Source organism: Hyalella azteca, unplaced genomic scaffold, assembly GCF_000764305.2.
Source record: "Hyalella azteca isolate HAZT.00-mixed unplaced genomic scaffold, Hazt_2.0.2 contig5386, whole genome shotgun sequence".
NCBI lineage: Eukaryota > Metazoa > Arthropoda > Malacostraca > Amphipoda > Hyalellidae > Hyalella > Hyalella azteca.
Window position 1 is genome coordinate 1,323,249 of NW_025935579.1, and position 23,084 is coordinate 1,346,332.

The 23,084-nt window shown below is 38.4% G+C and overlaps 2 protein-coding genes across 4 annotated transcripts; both read left to right on the forward strand.

Annotated features, from left to right (window-relative positions):
• On the forward strand, positions 1–16,869 carry LOC108668957 (probable E3 ubiquitin-protein ligase makorin-1). The gene is made up of 9 exons (XM_018156229.2): positions 1–164; positions 5,248–5,373; positions 7,517–7,621; positions 7,839–8,476; positions 8,811–9,061; positions 9,439–9,653; positions 9,977–10,093; positions 10,522–10,684; positions 12,271–16,869. The coding sequence occupies exons 1-9, from the start codon at positions 121–123 to the stop codon at positions 12,421–12,423; spliced, it is 1,812 nt and encodes a 603-aa protein (XP_018011718.1). The 5' UTR covers positions 1–120; the 3' UTR covers positions 12,424–16,869.
• Positions 16,870–17,543: 674 nt separating this feature from the next.
• On the forward strand, positions 17,544–23,015 carry LOC108668969 (sulfotransferase 1A1). 3 transcript variants are annotated; one of them, XM_047880414.1, is made up of 10 exons: positions 17,544–17,760; positions 18,130–18,327; positions 19,108–19,220; positions 19,341–19,400; positions 20,086–20,237; positions 20,665–20,791; positions 21,056–21,201; positions 21,768–21,909; positions 22,224–22,373; positions 22,408–23,015. In XM_047880414.1, the coding sequence occupies exons 1-9, from the start codon at positions 17,666–17,668 to the stop codon at positions 22,361–22,363; spliced, it is 1,173 nt and encodes a 390-aa protein (XP_047736370.1). In that variant the 5' UTR covers positions 17,544–17,665; the 3' UTR covers positions 22,364–22,373; positions 22,408–23,015. The 3 variants fall into 3 exon arrangements, with proteins under 3 accessions (XP_047736370.1, XP_018011735.1, XP_018011736.1); XM_018156246.2 differs by having other exon boundaries at positions 22,224–23,015; XM_018156247.2 differs by lacking the exons at positions 22,224–22,373; positions 22,408–23,015 and having other exon boundaries at positions 21,764–21,849.
• The last annotated feature ends 69 nt before the right edge of the window (positions 23,016–23,084 follow it).

Consider the following 23,084-nt stretch of genomic DNA (forward strand, 5'->3'; position numbering starts at 1 on the left):
AGAGTAATTGGAATTGTTGGGCCACATAGAATTTCGTCAGAAATTATTTGTTACGTCGAAACAAATGTTGGAACTGTTTTGGTGAGAGTCTGGCTGCTCAGCTGTTCACGGCTTACAAGAATGGCTACAGGCTGGAGTACAGTGCAGGAAAATGTACTTTGTCGGTGAGTTAAGTACTCATTGATTTGTTTTGCTTTTTTGCAGTCTATTTGTTTATCCTAATCAATAATCTAGTCTGAGTTTATTTATATCTTTTTATATATGAAAGAACATGCTGTATTTTTGATTAAATGAATCCAGGGCCAGGCAAGGCCTCACACTTCTGAGTCCAAGACTCCAAAAGAATGCAGGTTATCAATGTATTGGTAACAGATGCCACTCTAAACAGAGAGTGTATATCAATTTACATGTTTCTGTTAATTGATTATTGTGATTGGACATAATGTTATGTGTGGATTCCAATTCAAGGTCAAGATGGCTTTATTGAATGATTCTATTTCTAAAGTGCCATTATTATCTCAAAGACTCAAACTAGGGGAATTATACTGGACTGGAGCTACCTGTCAAGGCTGTCATGAGGGATGAGGCTGTCAATTTGATAGTGGCAATACAGAGATTTTTTTAGATCCTTCCCTTCAGTCTGTAAATAAGACCAAATTCCTGTGTAAATGTGTTCATTGTGAAATTCTCCCAAATCTGTAGCCTGCAAATTTTTAAAATATAATTTGGAACCACTTTCATGCTAGCCATTTTTAGAAAATTCTATGCAATATTACAAATTAGGTAGCTTATATCTCAATCTTAAAAGCAAATTCATAACATGACTAGCCTAACATTTTTGCATTGAAAAAGTGACCAGGCTGGATTTCAAACTGTTTCATGTTGCTTTTTTTGGTATTATTGCAGGTTAACTACATCCAAAAAAAAGGGTGTTTTTTTTTTGAATTATATGTTTTTTAGGGTGTAGATTACGAATCTGAAATCCATTTTTGGCGGTCGGCATCGGAAAACCGATTTTTTTCCGACTCCATGTTAGTAAGTCGCGAAAAAAATCGGTTTTCCGATGCCGACCGCCAAAAATGGATTTCAGATTCGTAATCTACACCCCAAAAAACATATAATTAAAAAAAAACACCCTTTTTTTTGGATGTAGTTAATCTGCAATAATACCCTTTTTTTGTCAAGATGCTAATATTTTTCAAATTTTTGTCAATCATTTTCTAAGGTGGAATCCATGTCTGATTACAAGCATAAAAATCTCTACTCTGCAAACCCTTCAAGGCTTCAACTGGAAAACTGGGCAAAAACACCTATGAATTGGACAAAAACACCTGTGAATCTGACCAATTTTGTCCATTCAGTGGCTGTTCCCATTTTAAATTTTCTTCAGTGAAAATTAAAGAAAACAGACTATTTTTACCTGCAGTTTTCAAAAATGACTGTAAAACAATTGTTTTGCCCATAATCTTAAGAAAATTTTGGATGATATTCCAGTTTTTGGCTGTTTTGCAAACACTAAGGCCAGAGTCATTGATTTTGGCAACGGAAGTTTTGCATGCCTTGATAGCATATTACAAGAATTTCAATAAAAACTAATGTCAAGCTTGTGATGAAAATATCTACTCTCTGAACCGCAACTAGATTTTTTGAGCTGTGGTTTTATGGATTTGCCAGCTGTGATTCCATTTCTTCAATCCGTGAATTTCATATCTTGGCCATAAAGAGCCATTTACAAGCCGCAAACTTGTTTACAAAGTCCTGTGCACATGTTACCCAAATCTCTAATTTTACCCTAGAAACTGCAACAAATAACATTTGTCTTTACTTTATTGGCAACTGAACACATGATAAGGCAGTTTGACTGCTCTGACCATGTCTGACATAAGTCACATAACCTCAACTATGAGCCACACTCAGGATGATGTATGTTTTCGGTGAATTTTCCCGCGCATTTTCACTTTTTTTAAGCTATTGCTGTGCACAGTTGGCGCACACCGCAATGTAATGAAAATTGATTATCTTTGCGCACGTGTTCGCGCAATCCCGGCCATCTTTATTTTAGAATAAATTTTCTCCAAAGTCATATGGCAACACTGAACACCGTCTGTTTACATTTCGTATGTATAACAGCCGCAGTTTATGATTACCGTACATTCCGTATCCAACAAGGCGGACAACCGGAAGAGTCAGAAGTAACCCGGACATGTCTTACATTTTATTATTGTCAGTTTGACTCGCGTAGTCAATATACTCGCGTATATTGTCGACTAAAATAGTAGAACTATTTTAGCTTTCTAAAGTACGGCGCATGGCACATTTTTTTACCAACATAGTACGGCGCACTGCGCAGGTCGTTAAAATGACAAAATAAATTCCCGCGCACCAGGCACATCTTCCTGACCATGGACTATGAGATCTTCAACAAAAGGTCTTGGGTTGACTCATCATGATGTTATGCAGGATATTTTGGCAGGAGTGTTGAAGTACTGCAGTAGTTGAAAATTTTACGGAATGACATGTTTGCAAAGTGCATTTTTTTCAATCAAATAAAAATACATGACATTAGAGTCATGAGATTTCATACCTACTAAAATTATATGATATCAGAGCTGCAATTTTTCAGAAAAAGTATGACTTTTCCAATTGGATGTCAAGGGAATTTCAGCTAGAGCAGTGTACCATCAAACTGGGTAATAAGGGATGGCTGGGTAAGTCGGGACAGTCCTAGGCCATGGGGTAAATTATAGCAGCAAAACTAAAATATTGCAAAATTGAAAATATTGGCAAAAACTTCCATTTTTTTTCTATCTATGTGGTATAAAGGAAGCTAAGAAATTGTACATTTACTAGTACTAAAAAATACCTGAAAAAAATGTTTAAAAGTAATATTTTGAAAAGTACTTCTGCTGAAGTCTGTATTAAAAAAATATTTGCCACATAGAAAAATTTTGCATGAAAAAATTTTGCAGATGTGTTGGCTTTAAAGCTTTATTGATTGAATTTGCATACCTCAATCAAAAACAAAATGTGGCCATTTCTGCAAGACATGGTAGTAAGAGACTCCCACCTGGGGACTGGGGTAATACTCTGGGACATACCTAAAAATGCATTTACAGTAGAACCTTGGATAGTATAGGCTCTATTTAACAAAATTACAAAAAAATTGTTTAATGACGAAGAATTTTGCTTAAGGGGAGTGTCTACCCTAAAAATAAAAATGTTTGGCTTCTCTGGTTTTTTAAGCTCATCTTAAAGCTTACTTTCTGCCGCGTTGAACGGTACTAGAACCATCTCTGTACGTTGATTTATGCATTCAGGACAGATCCTGAAAGGGGGAAGGGTGGTGAGGTCCCTTCGCAAAAGTCTATGGGGATAATTATGGCCAAGCCATATAAAATGGCTATCACTGGACCTGCAGCTCAGTTATCATTCAGCCACCATGCGGAAAGGTGTTGATGTAGTCGTCCTATGCACCGCTTACTGACTTTGAAGTGAGATAACGCTTACTTCCATTATCTAAGCTACGTCACATGCCTTTACATAGCGCACCGCGGTTTTTCGCCCCTACTGAAAAGTTTGAAAACATGAAAACCTCTCTTACGGCAAACTTATCTCCTCCTAGAGTTTTCAAGCTACAGCAATGAGAGACATATCATTCGATTTGTAAAGACCATACCTATCGACTCTATCATCCTTTTTTTTGAATTTGTGCATGGTTTGTCTTAAATATGGGTGGAAGGGGGGAGGGCAGGGACAAAGTGGAAAAATGGGAAAAACGTGCATAAAAAAATGGGGAAAATGAAAAATTGGAACGATAAAGCCGCTAGATAATTTAGCTAAAAATAGAATGATACGCGTTTTGATGTTGTAGCACGATATTTGTAGGAGGAGATACCTAAAAAGTAAAGTACCCCTTTTTGGCCATTTTCTATAAATTTCATGTTTACTTTCATTTTTCTAAAAAAATTATATGGGCAAATAGTGTTTTTATTTTATATTTTACGTATGCGTATGAAATTTCAGCATGATCGGATGATAAATGTAGAAGTTTTACTGGAGGTTAGATGGTCCCCTTAAGCTTATGGAGGAAATGCTATATATATGGCTGCTGATGTGAAGCTTGCAGTGGACATGGTCGTTTGCCAATGGCAAGGAAGTTTTTTTTTTAAAGCGTCAGGTATAGAATGGATAAAATAGTTTTTATCAATGAAAAATTGGTATGGTAATATCATCAATGAAGGAAAAACAAGTACAAATCACAGAAAATGTTTTTTAATCACTCTTCAACTGTGATCTGTTCTTGGTGTCAAATCAATAATTTTTTAGCTCTTTTGATCTACAAAAATTAGGGAGTCCATTTAGCAAACTTTGTATAAACTTTTACCGCTGAGTTAACTGCTCAGCGTGTTGGCTGTGAAGTGTGTCTTGTCTGACGCACCACATTAGTATTTCACAGGTTGGAGGTACTACAGAGGTGGGACTCAAGCTTTCTGCTGTGCTCATGTGTCTCATTCATAAAGTTTTGCAGTGGCAGGCAATGAACTTCCAGACAATGAGATAAAAAAATTATTGGAAGTATTATATCTAAAGAAAGAAACCCATGATGAAATAATGAAGATGCACATACATCAGCAATAAAGATGCACACATTTTTTGGTACATGCATGTGTGAATGACTTTGTATTTCATCACCACAATATTGGGCTGTTGGAATTGTTTGCAGAAATGGCTCTGCTTGTGACCTGGAATTTGGTTATTTCATTCTAAAAATTTGTAAAAGAATTGTGTTCAGAATTGTGTTTTGAAGACTGCATTTATAGGATACAATTTATATTAAAGCCTGTAAAATAATTGCAGCATATGCAAAACGGAGAGTGTTGAAAAAATAATTAACCAGATGGAGAGCAGAAATGATTGAACACAAGGTTGTAGCATGACATGATAACCTGAGGCAATCAGGGTTTTGACTTTGTCATGCTCTCTGATGTGAAAAATGGGCCTCAAATTTTGAAAAAATGCATTTAGAGGTGAACATTCTAAAAATAAATTTTGGCTGTGATTGCTTGGGATGTTGGGTTACCTGTTTCTGTGATAATAATTACCATATTGAACTCGGCTAACACAAATTGCTTTCTCAACTCTGAAAACAAAGTATAACCCAGAAATTACCTGTAGGGATAAATTCAGGTGACCATTTTGAAGCTCAATTTCCAGCTAGCTGTTGCTGATGCTTCTAGTATTTTGCAGATATTTCATGCATGGCGCATGCAAGGAAGGCAGCAACTGCAGCTTCTCTCATGACCGCTCACACCAGCCATCCCTGGTGTGCCGTTACTATGCTGCAGGACATTGCTCATATGGAAGAGAATGCAGGTAAATGTTACTCCTTCATAGATCTAAGCCATTCTTCTTATGCTCATGAAATGTAATTGTTTAGGAGTTATTTTATTTGAGTTATGTTCTCCTTAATTTATAATCAGAAAATAATTCAATAGCAACTTAAAACCCATTAATGCTGAGAGGTTCCAAATGGAATCAGCGGGAAAATGAATTTATAATAAAATTGTATGATCAAATAAATATACAAGTGGATGTGTACCGTAGGTTTGATAACATCTTGTGCATGTTCTGGCAATGTTAGGTTCTGCTGCGCCAACTACTCCCTGTTTAGTTAACATTCAAAGATTGTATGAACCAGGTTTCAGCCATGATGGCTTGATATCATAGAGGGAAAGGTCAGTAATTCGTCATAAAATATATTATTTATGAGTTAGATGCAGAATTTTGTCGATAAAGTGAGTACTTTTAATGCTGTCTAAGGTATTACGGTATATATACTTGATATACAGTATTGTGCAAATTAGTTGGGACAGTGGTTGAAATAACACATTTATTTGCCACATTGAAGTTTTATTTTAAAAAACGTGCCAATGGTACAAAATATGATATAATTAATAGGAGATATGACCTACGTTTGCTTTTAAAAGCATTTGAACACAATTTGGCATGGATTTGACCAAAGTTGATCACATTTTAGTCACTTGCTCATCATGATACCAGGTCTTAATTACAACACAAATTAGCTTTGCCATTGTCAAACAGTCTTCTTTCAGTAGTCTTTGCTTGATTATAGCCCATAAGTTTTTAATGGGATTAATGTCTGGAGAATTTCCAGGCCAGTCTAAAATCTCCTGTCCACTTTCCTCAAAGAATTTTACATGAAGTATGCCATGGTGCGTTATCCTGCTGATAAATGCCACCTCCCAAACATCTGCCTAAGAAGATATTTTGGGGTAGTTTTAGTGCTATAGGCCTTGGATGACTCATTAATTTAGAGGGAATGATGAATAATGATACATACAAGGCTATTTTGGAGGGTCATTTGCTTCCTAATGTGACTAGGGCCTTTCCTGTTGGAGATGCCATTTTTTCAGCAGGATCACGCACCATGCCATACTTCACGTAATATGCGCATATTCTTTGAAGAAAGTAGACTGGAGATTTTATACTGGCCTGGAAATTCTCCAGACATCAATCCCATTGAAAACTTATGGGCTGTAAGCAAAGAAATACTCTTGAAAGAAGACTGTTCAACAATGGCAAAGCTAATTTGTGCTGTAGTTAAAACCTGGTAACATGATGAGCAAGTTACTAAAATGTGTTCAACTTTGGTTGAATCCACGCCAAATCGTGCTCAAATACTTTTAAAAGCAAACGTAGGTCATATCTCTTATTAATTGTATCATATTTTGTACCATTGGCATGTATTTTAAAATAAACCTTCAATGGGGCAAATAATTGTTATTTCAGCCACTGTTTCAACTAGTTTGCACAATACAGTAATGTTTCCAAAGTCATTAAGATCATGAAATGTTTTGCCTGGTGCAAAATGGTGGGACCAAGCTATAATTTTTCACATAGAATGAAAAATAAATATTTGAACCTATTTTTTATTTATTACCATCACAAGTGATAATATTCAAAAATTTTAGACACAATTCTCGAAAATTTTAGACACACAATTTTAGAAAACAATTCTCGGCATTAATGTGTTAACTTGTTTTCCAGGTTAAAATCTTGATTGCTCATGACATATTTTTGACCAACTTGATGAGTTGGTCAAAATTTTTCAAATAGTTGGTGATTTCTTATTATCTTCCTCATGACTAACCTTGTATGAAAAAAGAATGTATAGTTGGTAATTATTTTTTAATGCAGAAAATTCTATCAAATTATGTTGCAATTAAATTCTTCTATATAAGTTAAATGAAGCATGAATTTTTACCAGCTGCTATGACTGTCTTGCCTCTACATAAGCAAGAAGTCAAATTGTATACGTCTTCATTTTCTCAATCTGCATGTTCATTTACCTTAATGCAATAAGTTTTGCTTCCATCTAGAAATATATGATGAGCTTGATAATAGATTTGACATGATCCCTTAGCTAAAATATGAAATTGATATATGAAAGTATGAATTGATTTCCATTTATGATAAACTTTCTACTATTTTCCAGGTATGACCATTGCAGACCCAACAGAAATAGTCAACCTAACCGTCACCAGCAAACGGCGAGACTGGATGTGAAGAAATCTACCAACCATGTGCAAACACCATTTAGGTTAGTAGATTATTATGGGTCTAACTGCATGTACTTGTCTCTATCTTCTATTTTAATTCTAATTTTAGAATCAGTTACTTTTTGGATTAATTGAAACTAAAATCAGGCTGATCGAGCTAATTATAATTCACAGTTTTATTCGTAACTGGTGTTTGTTGTTTTTAGTCATAAATTATATATAATTATTAAGTAATGGCAATTATGATGTGTGTTACAGTCAAAGACAAGAGTCACAGGTTGACACTGCTGCTGCTATGACAGCACCACCAGCGCCGCTGTACAGCTTCTCAGTCACACCAACATGCCCCTACTTAGCCGCCAGACATGTAGCTCAGCAGTCTGGAAATTTTTCGCACCAAAACTGCCAGTACCCTAACTCGAGTTCATCAGAAAATAATAGCCAAGTATCTCAAGCATCTACCTCCGATGGACCCTCCATTAATCCATCAACATCTTATCACCGCCATCGTAATCACTCGGTTAATTCAAACATGACTGTATTGTCCAACAAACGAGCAGGGACCAGCTACAGCCATCCCAACTCCAATCCTACCTCATCTGTAGCAACAACTTCTAGGGCAAATGAAACCGGCAATGTCGAGTCCACATCCAACACAAACTCTTCCACCAAAGCTGACAATGGACCTAAAGCTACTCAAGTTACCTCTGCCAATACAACAAACAAAGGTCGAAGTGTCGGTGAGACGCCTGTAAATAATAAAAGTTCTAGTCTCGTGGCATCAAACTCCGCTGCTGGCAAGAAGAAACTTGGCCCTGTACAGCTGCCTGCTTCTAGCTGGGCCGATGCGCCGGAATTTGTTCCCAGGAACTTACAGCCTCCTCCTGTGAAAGAGGGTGAGGACATGATGGCTAAATTAATTGCTTACTTAGACAAAACAGATTCGAAGAATTTAATTAATTTCATATTTCTGTACCTTCAATCTATTATATTAAAGGTACATTGAGAACATGTTATGTAAGTGGGAGATTCTTATCTAGTTATTAGTCATTTTATAGCGTCTAGTGAAAATTCAATTGTGAACTCAGTTAATTACTGCCCAAATATCGAAAACCCATGCTACGTTTTCAAAATTACCTCGTTAGAAGCTGGTTATTTCTTAATTCATGAGAAACTTTCTCAAACTCAATGGTTATTTAGTTATTAAACTTATCTTCTTTATTTTTTTAGTTATGAGCTGGGCGAACGTGGTGGGTGGTGCTAATGATGCGTCAAACAGCAGCAGCATGACAGGGTCGAGTACGACCATCACTGGGTTCATCCCTGGCGGGTCTCCGAGCGACTTGTGTCCTTTCTTCATGATCCACCTCACCTGCCATTTGATGGACCAGTGCCCTTACATACATGGCCAAGTTTGTGACCTCTGCCAACTGGCGTGTCTGGACCCTCGCAACCCTGAGCAGAGGAAGGAACATGCCAAGGTACGGAGCTGTGCTCCTTATAGCTCCATTGGAAATGGAATAAAATTTCAGATGCTGCTAATTTCCTGACACGATAATTGTTATGGTTGTGCACTCCAAAAGGGTTAGAAAACTCGGGTACTGATATACTTTGAAAAAATTCTTTGGTAATTTTCGGTCATTTGTTTATTCTCGCATTGCTTGAGGGTTTACTAAACTAATGATATTAATTGACCATACGCTTACTTCTCTTTGGTAAATACTGGTGTAAGGAAATCATTATATTTGACCAGTTTCCAAACTCGTGAACTGTTTAGATTCCTCACTGCACATTAACTCACAATATTTTTGATTAATTTCATGTGCATTTGCCAAAATTTCTCAACAATGTGGCACAGGAGTGTGCCAATGTCATCGAGGCGGACATGGAGCACTCGTTCGCCGTAGCTCGGTCGCAGGACAAGCAGTGCGGCATCTGCATGGACACTGTCATGGAACGAAGCCTGCCTTCACAACGACGCTTTGGTATCCTGCCCAACTGTTCCCATATCTTCTGCCTGGACTGCATCAGGAAGTGGCGCCAGTCTAAGCAGTTCGAGAATAAAATTATAAGGTTTGTCAATTAAAGGCAATTTCTGATGCTGCATCCCCAAACCATCGACCAGAAATCGGCTTCCTTTTAGATCATGTATGTCAGTTCAAATGATCTAATTGTATTAATATTTTAAACTATAGTTATGTCTTTATTAAAATGCATATGTGCTTGTTGAATCTGCTAACAAGAATTTGTGTGATTTCTGTTTACTTATCAAAACCTTTTTTTATGTGCAAAATCAGAACGATTAACGGAGTTGCCACTCGTTCATTTTTAAGGCTATTTCTTTACTATATTTTTTGTGTGATAGTTTTGTCTTGACTTGAGTTTTATATGTGCAGATCGTGTCCCGAGTGTCGCATTCAGTCGGACTACATCGTGCCGTCGCGCTACTGGGTCGACGAGAGCGACAAGGAAGAGAAGAAGAAGCTCGTCGACAGCTACCGAGACGCGCTTGGGTCTGTAGCATCACTCAAAATAATGATCTTAAAACTAAAAATTGAAAACCCAGCTTTGTATTTAAACTGTCACAATTGCAATTTTGTGATCTTGTGAACTAGGAAATATTAATTAATATTGGTTACACTGGATAATGAAAATGTTCATTTTAATTTTTAATCTGAGCAACTGGGGACATAGTTTGAAACTTGAAGACCGGAAGTGTCACTTGGCATTCTCTAACGCATTCCGTAAAATAATTACTTAACTCTTTTTAGCGCATTTTCTCATTTATGGAAAAATAAGTGCTATTGTTTTTAATATTCCGCCATTTAGAAGAAGATGAAACAATAGGAACAAAAATATTCTCATTAATTTATGATATTTTTTTCGCCACGATCAATATGATGTTGATTAACTGCGATTACTCAATGAGTCGTATTTGCAGCAAGAAGGAGTGCAAGTACTTCAACAAAGGTGAAGGCACGTGTCCATTCGGCAACAAGTGCTTCTACCGCCACGCGCTGGCCGACGGCACCATCAAGGACGTCGGCCCGCCCCGACGCCGGCGAAAGTTCGGCGCCGACGGGGAGCTGCACGACCACCTCGAGGTGAGTGATGCTTGCGTGTTGTTTTTAGCGCTACTCTTTTACATTAATTTATTTCAGACAAACTGTCCAACATCGCCGTTCGCATGAACCTAAGTCTGATAGTATAATTAAAGCAAAGAAGAAATCAAATGATATACAATTGTTTTACGTGAATTTTTTAGAACAACCTGTATATTCTTAAATAATTGTTGTGTGCTATGGAACTACTTAGGCAAGAATTTAAATTTAATTTATTTTTAATTTTCTCTGTTTGCATATTGATTTACCTTCGGTGCAATAATTTTTGCTACCTTTCCATTCATGTGTGATGACGCCATACATTTAACATAGTTTTAGGCAATCAATTTTCAATTAGAATTACACTACATTCAATTAGATGTACATGTAAGAGTTCTAGTTTCCTCTGAAAACGGCCAACTGTAATCAGCGGACTCTTTTCTTATAATTTAGAACTAATTGGAATATTTTAAAGTTAATTAGTTTAAATTTTTTCTTTTCGCCAACGCACTTGCAATTGGTGTATATTAGCCTGTATTATTTTTATAACCTTTTTTAAATTGAAATGGAAGGATAACATTGAAAAGATTGCAATTTCCATTGTACGCCAGAAGGAAGTGCATCCGCAGAATCCAAGATAACAATGCAGAAGTTGACGCACTGCAGTCGTATTGCTAGCGTCAGGTTTGGCAATTAAGTTGGAAGAACAACAATGTTGGGAGCTGAGTATAGCGAGACTAAAATATCAAAAGAATGAGTCACTTTTACAGTGCACATGCACTTATCTCTTCCTTCTCACCTCATGGAAGATATGAATAGTGCGCAAGAAACAGTGATTATGAAATTACGATTCAGATGTGAGGACAAAGATTTAAGAAATTCTGTCTCGAAAAAGCATTAATTTATCTCACAATGGATTACGATATGATCTCTGAACCAAAACAAACAAAATGTCTTCAATTTCATTTCTCTCTTGATGATCTCACAGTTAGAACTTTTACAGAGAACAATTCGAATTGATGAGTCCACTCGTACTTACGGTTTCAAATAAGGACGTACAAGCAAGCCAAGCTATAGCAAGGTTGTTATTCTTCGAATATTAGCGGATAAAGTAGAAGAACTTAACGGTAAATTAAACCTGGTACAATGCGTAGCTTGAAGCAAAGACGGTAATTATTAAAAAGCAAAGCATTTGCACGAAATTAAAATCAAATGAAAATCAGTATTATTCTTGAACCATAAAATCGTAATGTAGGAGCAAGCGTAGTGTTACGTTCATTACAACTTTGTATTGAGACAGCTAACGATAACTATTTTGGTTTTTGCGTGTCTGTGCGCGTCAGAAGTCGTATGGGATTTCGAGCTCCTAGGGGGATTGTTCCTGAGCGCCCCACCGCTGAGCTCGCGGTGTCTGACTGTAGGTCTCAGTTGTGGGGTTAAGTTATTATGTAGGTTCAACTGTGCAGAGCATGGTTCTGTGGGACTTTATTTTTCCTCAACTGTGCGGAGCATGGTTCTGTGGGACTTTATTTTTCTTCAACTGTGCAGAGCATGGTTCTGTGGGACTTTATTTTTCTTCAACTGTGCAGAGCATGGTTCTGTGGGACTTCATGGACGAGCGCGAACACCGCTTGGAGCTTCTGCGTGGCTCCATCCAGTCCTTGCTGCTGGAGCTCGAGCTTGAGGACATCGCAGACACATTCTACATCAGCTCCATGTCCGACTCAGACTCGGACTTGTGAAGCCAAGAGCACATGGAGCGGCGTGGGGGGCGGGTGGTCCAAGACCACACCACACGGGCGACCAGGAGAAACGCGGGGACGGGGTCCATGTGGGACACACCTACAGACAGAGAACTCAGTGCAGTGTGGGAAGAGCCGCTTCTAGAAAATTCAAGTGGCACTGAACAATTATGGGTGGAGTCGAATGCCACTGAAAGATTATGGGAAAATTTTAGGGAGAGTGATGGCTTGTGGGACGGCCCGAGTGTGTCTTGCGTAGAACAGTTATGCGAAACTATAAATTCTTCGGAGCGTTTATTGGAAGAAGAAATTGACTGCAAAAAAGTATGGGACAAGACGAACATCCACGGTGAATTATGGCAAGAACCGACTGTACCGGACCTGAACGCTGACTGGGTGGAGCCTACAGCTAGCGAGGTGGACGCTGTGTGGGTCGAGCCCACCGTGTCACAGTTCGACTCTTTGTGGGAGGAACCTACGGGGCACGAGCTTGATGCCGTGTGGTGTGAGCCTCGCAATCGGAGGTCTTGACCTACCGGACTGGGGCAACGAGTATCTTGCTTCATTTCTTGTGGACTTTTTTCCCTTTTTGTCAATGATATGTATAGCTAAGTCTTTGAAAGCTGTGGGCTTTGTATATTAAAGATTTAGTTTCGAACAATCAAATTGGATGGGAGGAATTACTATAGTGAATGGGCCTGATTATATAGACACATTGATTTTATTTGTAATTTTGTAAAATGGGCAAGCGATTTCAAAGCACTAAAGCTCTATCGAAGTCTACATTTTTCTGTTTTGTTCTTGAATTAAGTTCACTATTACGGGAGCATTGAATGATGGAAGTGCAAGTTTGTGCTTCGTTTACTTCGATTTATCATAAGCTTACTGCTATGATGAGGTTTAAACCCTAGGCTTTCTGTGCGGGATCCCCTCAACCACTCGATTCCTTACCATCTCAAATCTGACATAAGCTTTAAATTTTACATCTTCAAACTGTTTTTCATTTAAGTTTGGAGCACTTTGTGTACATTTTTGATAAGGTAATTTTAGATTACTATTAACATCTTTAAAGTTTCTTCACTTTATGTAATTAATTAAATCAATCTTCTTTTTTTCATAATAACTTCTGATGATGGTATTCAATGTAGTAACATTATAGATAATAGACTCTGATCAAGTTACAACTGTAACTAAAAGCCGGAATTCGACTATAATCCAGCTTCATCACGGATTTTTATTCATGTCCTTGTTTCACATTTTTGAATATTTTCTGAGGAATGTGGAATGCCAAATCGGTGCCGAATGTAAATCCCTTTATGGCTGTTTGTTGAAGTGTACGGTATTGCTTATCATCAGTTTCCTCTACTGTTTACGAGCTAAGGGAAGCTAGCACTGTTCTTTATAGTCGTACTGTAGCGGGTAGCGATTGGTGTTCCTCTATTAAGAATCTGTTCGCTGTTTCCTGCTCTTCCTTCAATTCTCGGTGATATCAGATTCCTTCTTTAGGTTCAGCTTTTTAATCTCTCGTCATCTTCAGCTGATTAGTATTTTATTTTCATGTCATTGTGACCTCTTATTAGCTCTTTAAGATGACAGTGTCGGCTTAGACTGACTTGTGGTCTTCATAACAAGTAATGTACAACTCTGCAAAATCAACACCCCCTGAAAACTTTTTTACACAATAAACGCTGAGGACTAAGCGGTAAATAACGATGCTAGCGTGTCGATTATTTCCAAATTCCTGAGAAACTCGCACTATTCTCCATTCCCAAATCCAACTGTTCACCTTCCAACAACATTATCTTAATTTCGTGCCAAGTGAAACCAAATTATTTAAGAACCTAAAATCTGTGATCTGTGCCTGGTGTTTCTTCAGTCTCTGTATGACGATGTCAGGACTGGTAATATTAGCTGCATCTGCGAAAAAATTTTGCCCAAATTTTGCTCGATTTTTTTTTTTTCATTTGCATGTAGTTTAGTTGTTTGTGCTGAAATGATGACGTTCGCCTTGCATGCATGTGGTTCGTTTCTTAACACATTCAACGTAGGTATGTAGTTGATTAATCCATTAAATAGGATAAGTCATTGTAATTTTCCAGGTCGTTATCGAATGTTTTTTTTTTGCTTCCATCTGGAGTGATGCAAATAATGCCTGAGTGACGCTTGATGTGGTGGAAACTGTCTACAATTGCCTAAGTTGAATGAATTTCTTGCCTTATTATCAACCTTATCTCAATAAACCTGTATTCAGCTCTGCCAAAATTGCTGTCTACTGAAGTGTGCGGTCAGTGAGTTTAACGTCAATAAGAATGTATACCGTAGCTACGAAATATTGAACCACCTCACGCGTTAATTGGTTGTCTGTTGTTGCTGGCTGCACTCGGCAAGCCTAAGCAAATGCGATTGAATCGTTGACAATTCGAGATGAAAGTTTTAGTGCTTGGAATGACATTTCTTGGATTCCTAATGCTTGATTTCAGTATCGACTTCTTGGTGTGAATGTTCAGTGCTGTAGTTTATTAAAAGCCGCGGTCTTGTGAAAAAATTTTTTTAATGAGTATTCGACACAAGTTTCTGTAATATTGCTACCTCAATTTTTCATCCGATGGAGCTCTCCGTGTAAAATTTCGATTAAAATCTTGATTGATTGGCTGACCTCTCGTCCCTTATTCATATTTAGTTGAACATCGGTCATGGAGGCGTGCTTCATGTGAAAAAAGTTATTTTAATATCTATCTTTTCAAGCAATGGTCAAGAATGACCAAGGATTTACGTGTTGAACACTAGTACTTAAACTCAACACTCATTATTGAATATTGTACCCTTTCATTTGCTATTTTCAGCTCGCCTAAGTTAGGTGGCTTTCGTGACTGTTTAAAAGCAGGAGTCGCCGAAAGCGGAAAATTTTGTAATGGTGCGATTTACATTTCAAAATATAACCAAATGACACCTTGAAGTTGATGAGAATCTGGGATATTAATCTAGCATTGGAATGACTGCAAATTATTTGACAAAAGGTTATTAAACATTCGTCAATTGATTGACTCTGTGCACCATGCATCTTAGCCTATCATAATTTTTTAGACTATTTCTGAGTTCTATGAGCCGTTAAGCATTCCACGAGTAAAAACACAATGTTCGTTCCCACACCTACATTTGCATAACAACTCTCCTTTATGTTACTGATCAATGTTGATGTTTGAGATGGAAATTGCAGGTTTGGTCGTGAATTTAACGCTGTTTGCCGTTTTTTTAATAGTGTAACCTTTCAATATGATCTGCATTGTTTTACATAAAAGTGCTTGAATTTGTTCTCGCTTCATCTCCCTATAGAGAGTTTTATTTACTGCTCTAATAGAATAAATAAATAAAACCTTACATATTGATATAGCTTCTTCAGTATCGAAATTTTGATGCAGATTTTAAATTAACCTTCTTTACTCATGCGTAATTTAGATAATAAAACATCATTTTTTCTAATAAACTGTTGATGAAGGCAGAATGTAGTTTGTTGATGAGAGTTTTTGCTTTTCACTGTTTGCTGGTTCTTGTTCGAGCAGTGGCTGCGATAAGTTGCTTGCTACTCTCCACTTGCTGAATGAAGCATTTACATCCTCGTTAGTTTCACGTCAAATTCCGTCAAGATAAGATCATTTTCTCTATTTAACTTGCATATTTCAATGTTCGCTTCTTCCCGATGTTTAATGTTTACTCGATTCCATTTTATACACTTCTCTTCCAGTTGTGTTTCTTTGAACATTGATTTTCTTCGAATAAATATGACAGTTCCTCGATGGATATGTTACCAGTGTTATCATTGTGGCAAGTTGAATAAGCTATATTTTCGTTGAAATCAGACAGTGCTTCATGGAAGTTTCTCGGTTGTCATTGTCGATTTTCCCGTATTTCTTTGTGTTTGTCGATGTGCGAGCTTTAAGCTTTGGCAAACCTTTGGTTTTGGTGTTATGTTAAAATGTCTTTCCTTTGTATTATGTCATATCTTCGCACTGATATATAACGACCGAAATTTCCATGTTAACTAACCGTATGACCGTTGCGGCTCTTGCTACACGCAGTTACATGAGGCTCACGGTTAAGTAAACCGCAACCGTATCTGTTTGACGGTACTTGACCACGCGGTTACAAGAGTTTCACGCTAAGCAAGGTTCTGTTGCTCTTGTGATAGAAAAAGTCCCGTTTGTTGGGCTTTGCTGAAGTGGTTATCCATCAAGTTTAAAAAAACTATTTCCACATTTACTCTCGACTTGGTCACTAATTTCACAAATATTTTTTCGTTACGCCACGCGCCCTGACAGTAAACCAACCATGTCTGTACCCAGCAACTAGTGTGCCTGCTTGGTGTTGCATCTGCACATGTAATGTTCACTACAGGAGTCGACGTGAAATGCTTTGTTACCTGAGAATAAACTGACCTCCTTAATCTTATCTTGAGTTTGTTTCGCCTCCAGTTCTGCAGCCACTCCTTCAAGACAATCTTGTTTTCTAAATAAATATAATTAATGTAGCGTTATTTCAATATCGTTGATATGAATCTGTTGTCTTGACTGTACGTTGAACTAAATGAGTCGAAATTACTTGCTGTTAAATGCTGTAAATGTTATTTCTTGAGTGATACGATTATATTGTTGATTAAGCACAAAACAATAGCAAGAAATGGATCACAATTACCGCAAGGAGACGTGAACGCCAGGCCCACGTCAGGGGTTTGGCTCCCCCCGGTGCCTTGAGCCATCGTCGTGCGAGATGTAGTTTAGGAATCTAATTTATTTGTTCAGTATTCATTGAAGAATCATACATCGCGGTTACTTAATTCGATGTCGGTTATTTCTGGGAAGATCTGACTTCTGACTGGCGTGATATACATAATTTAATCAAAATCAGACTTGAATGTGATGACTTGAGTCTTCACATAATACTTCACATAACATAAGACTTGAATGTGATGAAACAACTGCTCCAGTTTTCATTCATGGCTAAATAAAAAATTCGCCTAAAAAAAGAACGGTAGAGTTGTTGATATAGTTCACTTCTGGGGCAGCTGTCTGCGATTGCCAGGAATAATTGTTTTCTGCATTTCCCTTCACCTATGTGGAGAATTAGGAAGTTCCTCATGAGGCTAAGGCATGATTGTAAAGAAATCTTGTTGAGAATAGTGAACCTGAGTACATCTAACGATTGAATTGATGGTAACTAAAATAAATAGTTCAACTGCCACCTGAAGATGTATTGGTCGCGCTACGGACGCAGCGTCTGGCAGGTCCGTAAGCTCGCCGCTACCTCGAGCAGGTACCCTGCTTGTCGCCCCTTCAGTGCAAGGTAAACAAGAATTTCCTCTTCACACCATCAGAGAAGTCAATGGGAATTTATTGCAATTTTTTTTATTTCGGATGAACGAATGAGTCATCATTTTGTGACCTCGACGCTTTACAAATCTGCGTCGCGGTCAAAACATCAGTGTCTTGTGTCATACAAACTGGAACGTACGCAAAATTTTTTGTAATCAACGGTTATTTTTATTGTTAGAAGCTCGTTGATATCATTTTGTATTTATTGTGGAGAAAGCAAGTTTTCAATGCTCGACCAACAAATCAAATTATAAGCCCATTTTGTACAAAAATACTTCGAAATTATTCATGTAAATAATCCGTTGTAGCCCTATTTCTAACAACCTGGGCACATGTTCAGATCTGAGCACATGGACCAGTCGGTGCGGTCTTTACTGCGGTACAAGAGAGCCTCGGGCGTGGGGTTGTGTGTTGCTACGCTGCTTGGCTGCCTGTGGCTCCGACGACGTAAACATGACCGCCGGCAGCGGCTGCTGGAGGGCTGCGTCAGGGTGCCCCTTGTCCCAGGGCACTACGAGCCCAACATCGTCTTTTACAGGTATACGTCCGTCATTGACGTTAACAGTTTAAAGGGAGGCGTTTGCTAGCACTCGGAGGTATAAGCGAGACTTTTGTTCAAGCAGCGATTCACTTTTTTGCCCCTTGTGCGTATCTTCCCGACCCAGTTTGCCCCGGCGAAGAGCGTATCCGTGCTACGTTTACTGTGTCCTCGTGTTGTAAGAAAGTGTATTATTATGTAGACAATAAGACCATTAATTTTTCTTAGTGTAGCGCTGTACAGAGTTACAGTAGGATCACGTGGCCTACTGAGCTGGTTGTAACTTCAATATTCTGTTGTTGGCTCAGTCTCACTCTATGCTTATTGGTGGTGGTAAGCTGAAAACAATTCAGCTACGTTCACAAGAATATTAACATTATCATACAGTTCTTTGTGTGATCTTACAAGCATATATGTAATGGAAACTAAACCCCGCTTCTCACGACTCCAGGGAAAGAAATGAGCAAGTTAGGTAACTCATGGTTGAACTATACTAGTTCAACCATGAGGTAACTCTTCTGTTATGAACGATAAAAAAAAGTATTCTGAAAATTTAAACACTAAATTTTATTACTGACATTTCAATGTTTCAATTTTGGGACAATTTGAAAGATTTGTGAAATAGATTCGGATATCTCAAGTGCGGGACAATCCGAATTTTGCCTTTCCAAAGTTCAATTTTGTTAGCTAATTTCCCTCCCACTCACTTTTTACGATTCCATGACAGTCATGCGTGAATATATTCACAAATGGCATGCATGAAATGTGATGATTTTTCAGATATGGCGGCTACGTGTTTCCGGAACAAATTGTTTTATCGGGCGTTCTGCAAGAACTGCCAAATTTTCAAGCGAGGGAAACCGATGTTATAGTTGCAAGCTTCCCCAAAACAGGTAACTTCCTTCATTCGTATTTATAAATGAAATTAAAGATCACAACAACCCTGTAGTATGGTTAATAATAATAATTTCCAGGCCACTACCGTATCATTCTCAAGTATACGTTTTCTTCAGGAACGACATGGGTGCAAGAGATCGTCTATATGCTCACTCACGATTGTCGCTCCTCCACAGGTTAGTTAGTGGTAGTAAGAAGCAGATATCGAATTATTCACTATTCGATATTAACGAAATAAGAATTTATATTATTATTATTTATTATTATATTTTATAGTTATCAGATATTATCATTTATATTACTTATTTTTATTATAGAATAAATTAAAACTGTCGACTTCGTTTAATATGGCGTTACGTGGCTGCGATTTTACTCATGATAGACGATGATTCTTTATGTTCGTAATTTGATGTTAAGTGATTTTCTATTTCTTTTTTGTTTTAATATATTTTTGCTAGCCGGGCGAATGGATTGACTACACAAGCATCGTTTTGGTGGATAATATTACTGTATAATTTTGGGATCTTTAAAAACAATATAGCTGAAATCTCTGTAAATTCATTGTAAACCCGAAGATTAGCTTCATCATTGAAACAACATGTCCGGCTTTCGTCTACGAACACACTCGTTTGTCTTAAACCGAGTGCACAAGACTTACGAGACTCGCTTGACCTTCAAATGCATATCCTTTCTCATTAATGAATTCAGTTGGTCCCAAATATTAGCTTGTCCACCAGGGGCCGTAGCAGGGGCCTTGTCCACACGTAGCGGCCGATTTCTCGTTTGTGATTAGTGGGTTTAGTCCGTCAGTGATTGGCTGACGGAGTTGAGAACTCCTAATTATTTTCGACTGTACCCCAGACGACGACGCGACGCTGGAGACGAGGTTCCCGTACCTGGAGTACCCATACCCTGGCCTTAAGACCGTCGCTGCCACGCCGGGGCCGCGCTGCATCAAGACTCACCTGCCTTACCACCTGCTGCCTCCATCTGTCACAACAGCTGGGGCTAAGGTGATACATCTGTCACCACAGCTGGGGCTAAGGTGATGCATCTGTCGCCACAGCTGGGGCTAAGGTGATACATCTGTCACCACAGCTGGTGCTAAGGTGATACATCTGTCACAACAGCTGGGGGCTAAGGTGATACATCTGTCGCAACAGCTGGGGCTAAGGTGATACATCTGTCACCACAGCTGGGGCTAAAGTGATGCATCTGTCACCACAGCTGGGGCTAAGGTAATACATCTGTCACCACTGCTGGGGCTAAGGTAATACATCTGTCACCACAGCTGGTGCAAGAAAACAGAATACCGAACACAATTCATTTGTATTACTCACCATATTTGGTGTTCGTAACCTGAACATGTAGTCCTAGAACCCTGCCGGCAGGTGGTGTACACCTCCAAATATTGTGTACATGATTCACTTATACCGGCAGGTGGTGTACGTCACGCGCAACCCTCGGGACACGGTGGTCTCGTACTATCATTTTGCACGGCTTCTCACCAGCGCAGGTTTTATCGGCACCCTTGATGATTTCATTGACGATTTCCTCGATGAAAAAGGTCAGTTCTTCTCTGTGTTTACGTAACAAATTTCTATTGCCATTTATTTTTCCTCGGTACTTCTTACGGGCTAAATTTATATTAATTTAATTAGTTTATTATTTAATATTAATTAATTGGGTTATTGAACTAGCGTCGGTAATAATATTGTATATTCTCCCTTAGTTTACTTACTATTATCACAAATTGTCGTCCTTTTCTCAATTTTTTTTTCTTCATGCTTTCACATTTTTTGTTCCACACTAAAGTTTGAGTTCACTTCAGTTCCATACAGCCCCTTCCTAAGCCACGTGCGTGAGTACCGCGCAGCAGCAGCAGCAGCCTCGCACGACTCCCTCTTGTGTGTCTCATACGAGCAGCTGACTGCTGACCCCAAGGGCGTGGTGCGAGCCATCGCAAAGCATCTCAATGTAAGACTTCAGCTGAAAATTCTAGAAACCTGGGGCCATACTATCAAAAATAATTACCAGTTCGTAACTCTGTCAGCCAATCTCTGACGGCTTTCGAGCTAAACTCACCAATCACAGATGAGAAATCGACCATTACATGTAGTTTTGATAGCACGGCCAAAGTTCTTTACTCCTTCAGACACGAATTGACAAATGCATGCCAAAATTGATGTAGCTATACTTGCAGATATATAAATCGCTTGTAAAAATTTAAGGATGAATGTTGAAAATGTCATGATAGCATGGCGACTCAAACTTCACGAATGAACTTATTGATGATCAACTAAATTCATTTTCAAAATAATACTCAAATTTATTCTCCAATACCGTCAATTAAGCAGTTGGCAATATTTTAATGAAAATGCGTTTTTAATAAAAAATCACATATTAATTTGGAATATTTCGACTGGGGTTATTTACACCAGAGCCAACAAAAGGTTAGTGTACAGATATCAAGTTGGTTAATGCCTACATTCTGAGAGTTCTGCCCGGAATATGTTTCAATTTATTATGAAATATCGAGGCAGGTGGCGGTGTCTGAGGAGGACGTTCAGTTCGTCGTCGACCACACCAGTTTCTCGGCCATGAGCAACAATAAGAGTGTCAACTACGAGCACTGGAAAGACATTGGGTTTGCTCATAAAGATCGAGGAAACTTTCTCAGGAAAGGTGAGCATCTTACGAAATTAGCTTTCTGTCAATTCGTTAAACTGATTACTCATTTATTATTTGAATGCTTTTTCCAGATGTTTCATACTCTGTTTGCGTATAAAATTAATAAACGTTTGACCATTTTATCATAATGGAGCCTTGAGTCAAGGAGCCTTTAACTTTTACATAGCTTTATTTGGGGGTCAAATTTTGATACCAAATTTTACTTCCCAATGCAAGACACCATTTAGTTTTTCAAAATTTTTCTTTGTGGTTTTCAAACGCTTCATTTTACTAGAAAAAGTACTACTGAAGCTTGCCTTATTGAACAGGTAAAATTGGCGACTGGGAGACGAGTTTGAACGTAGAGCAGAAGGCGCGGTTTGCTTCTTGGGAGGCTCGCAATTTGAGGCCAGATGACGCGCCCTTCGTTTACGACGTGAGAAGTGCACTTGAAAAATACGGTCGGTGAAGAGCTCGTCTCGAGCCATCGTTCGAAAAATACGGTCGGCGAAGTCGAACAGTTGAACGAAAAATACGGTCGGTGAAGAGCTCGTCTCGAACATTTGAACGAAAAATGCGGTCGGTGAAGAGCTAGTCTCGATCCATCGATCGGAGTGATGGGCGCCCTGGGCGGTCACTTGTAGAGACAGTGATATATATTGTATTTACGTATATCTTGTTCGGCAATTCACTCGCGACGCGAAATAAAATTGAGGTATGTATGGACCTGTATAGAACCTAAGACGTGATTTTGATACAATTCTGCAATAGAATCATTTCAGTGCTGAAAAGCAGCCAAAATACGTGCGCCAGAAGATTATTGATGAAATATGTGCACTTTTCCTGTCCCTAGGCCTTGGAGGAAATTTTAAATTCAGCTTTATTCATATTAATCCAACATTATGCTTTTGAAATCCATCTCAAAACACCTTACTAAAAGCGCCGAGTCCGTAGGAACTCTTGAATGGTGTGTCGTGTTGGAGAGTGCATTAGCAACGCTAGTTTGAACTTTCATCAACAGAACCTTACGAGCACAATAGTAGCTAAACTGTCCAGTATGGGTTCGATCCTCGTCAGAAGTAATCCAAACTCTGATGGTAATATAGGTCGTCTTAACATAACCTTGTGTTTGGCATCAACCTTCGTCATTGGACTCTGAGACAAACTCTAATTCAACGTGCAAGTGTAGA

What these genes read in the sequence shown, in the direction of transcription:
- LOC108668957 (XM_018156229.2), top strand. Translation starts at nt 121, where the DNA reads ATGGCTACAGGCTGGAGTACAGTGCAGGAAAATGTACTTTGTCG. An exon ending in CATGTGCAAACACCATTTAG is followed by an intron (nt 7,622 to 7,838) that starts GTTAGTAGATTA and finishes TGTGTGTTACAG; the next exon opens with TCAAAGACAAGAGTCACAGG. An exon ending in AGAGGAAGGAACATGCCAAG is followed by an intron (nt 9,062 to 9,438) that starts GTACGGAGCTGT and finishes AATGTGGCACAG; the next exon opens with GAGTGTGCCAATGTCATCGA.
- LOC108668969 (XM_018156246.2), top strand. Translation starts at nt 17,666, where the DNA reads ATGTATTGGTCGCGCTACGGACGCAGCGTCTGGCAGGTCCGTAAGCTC. An exon ending in CCCAACATCGTCTTTTACAG is followed by an intron (nt 18,328 to 19,107) that starts GTATACGTCCGT and finishes ATGATTTTTCAG; the next exon opens with ATATGGCGGCTACGTGTTTC. An exon ending in TCACAACAGCTGGGGCTAAG is followed by an intron (nt 20,238 to 20,664) that starts GTGATACATCTG and finishes TTATACCGGCAG; the next exon opens with GTGGTGTACGTCACGCGCAA.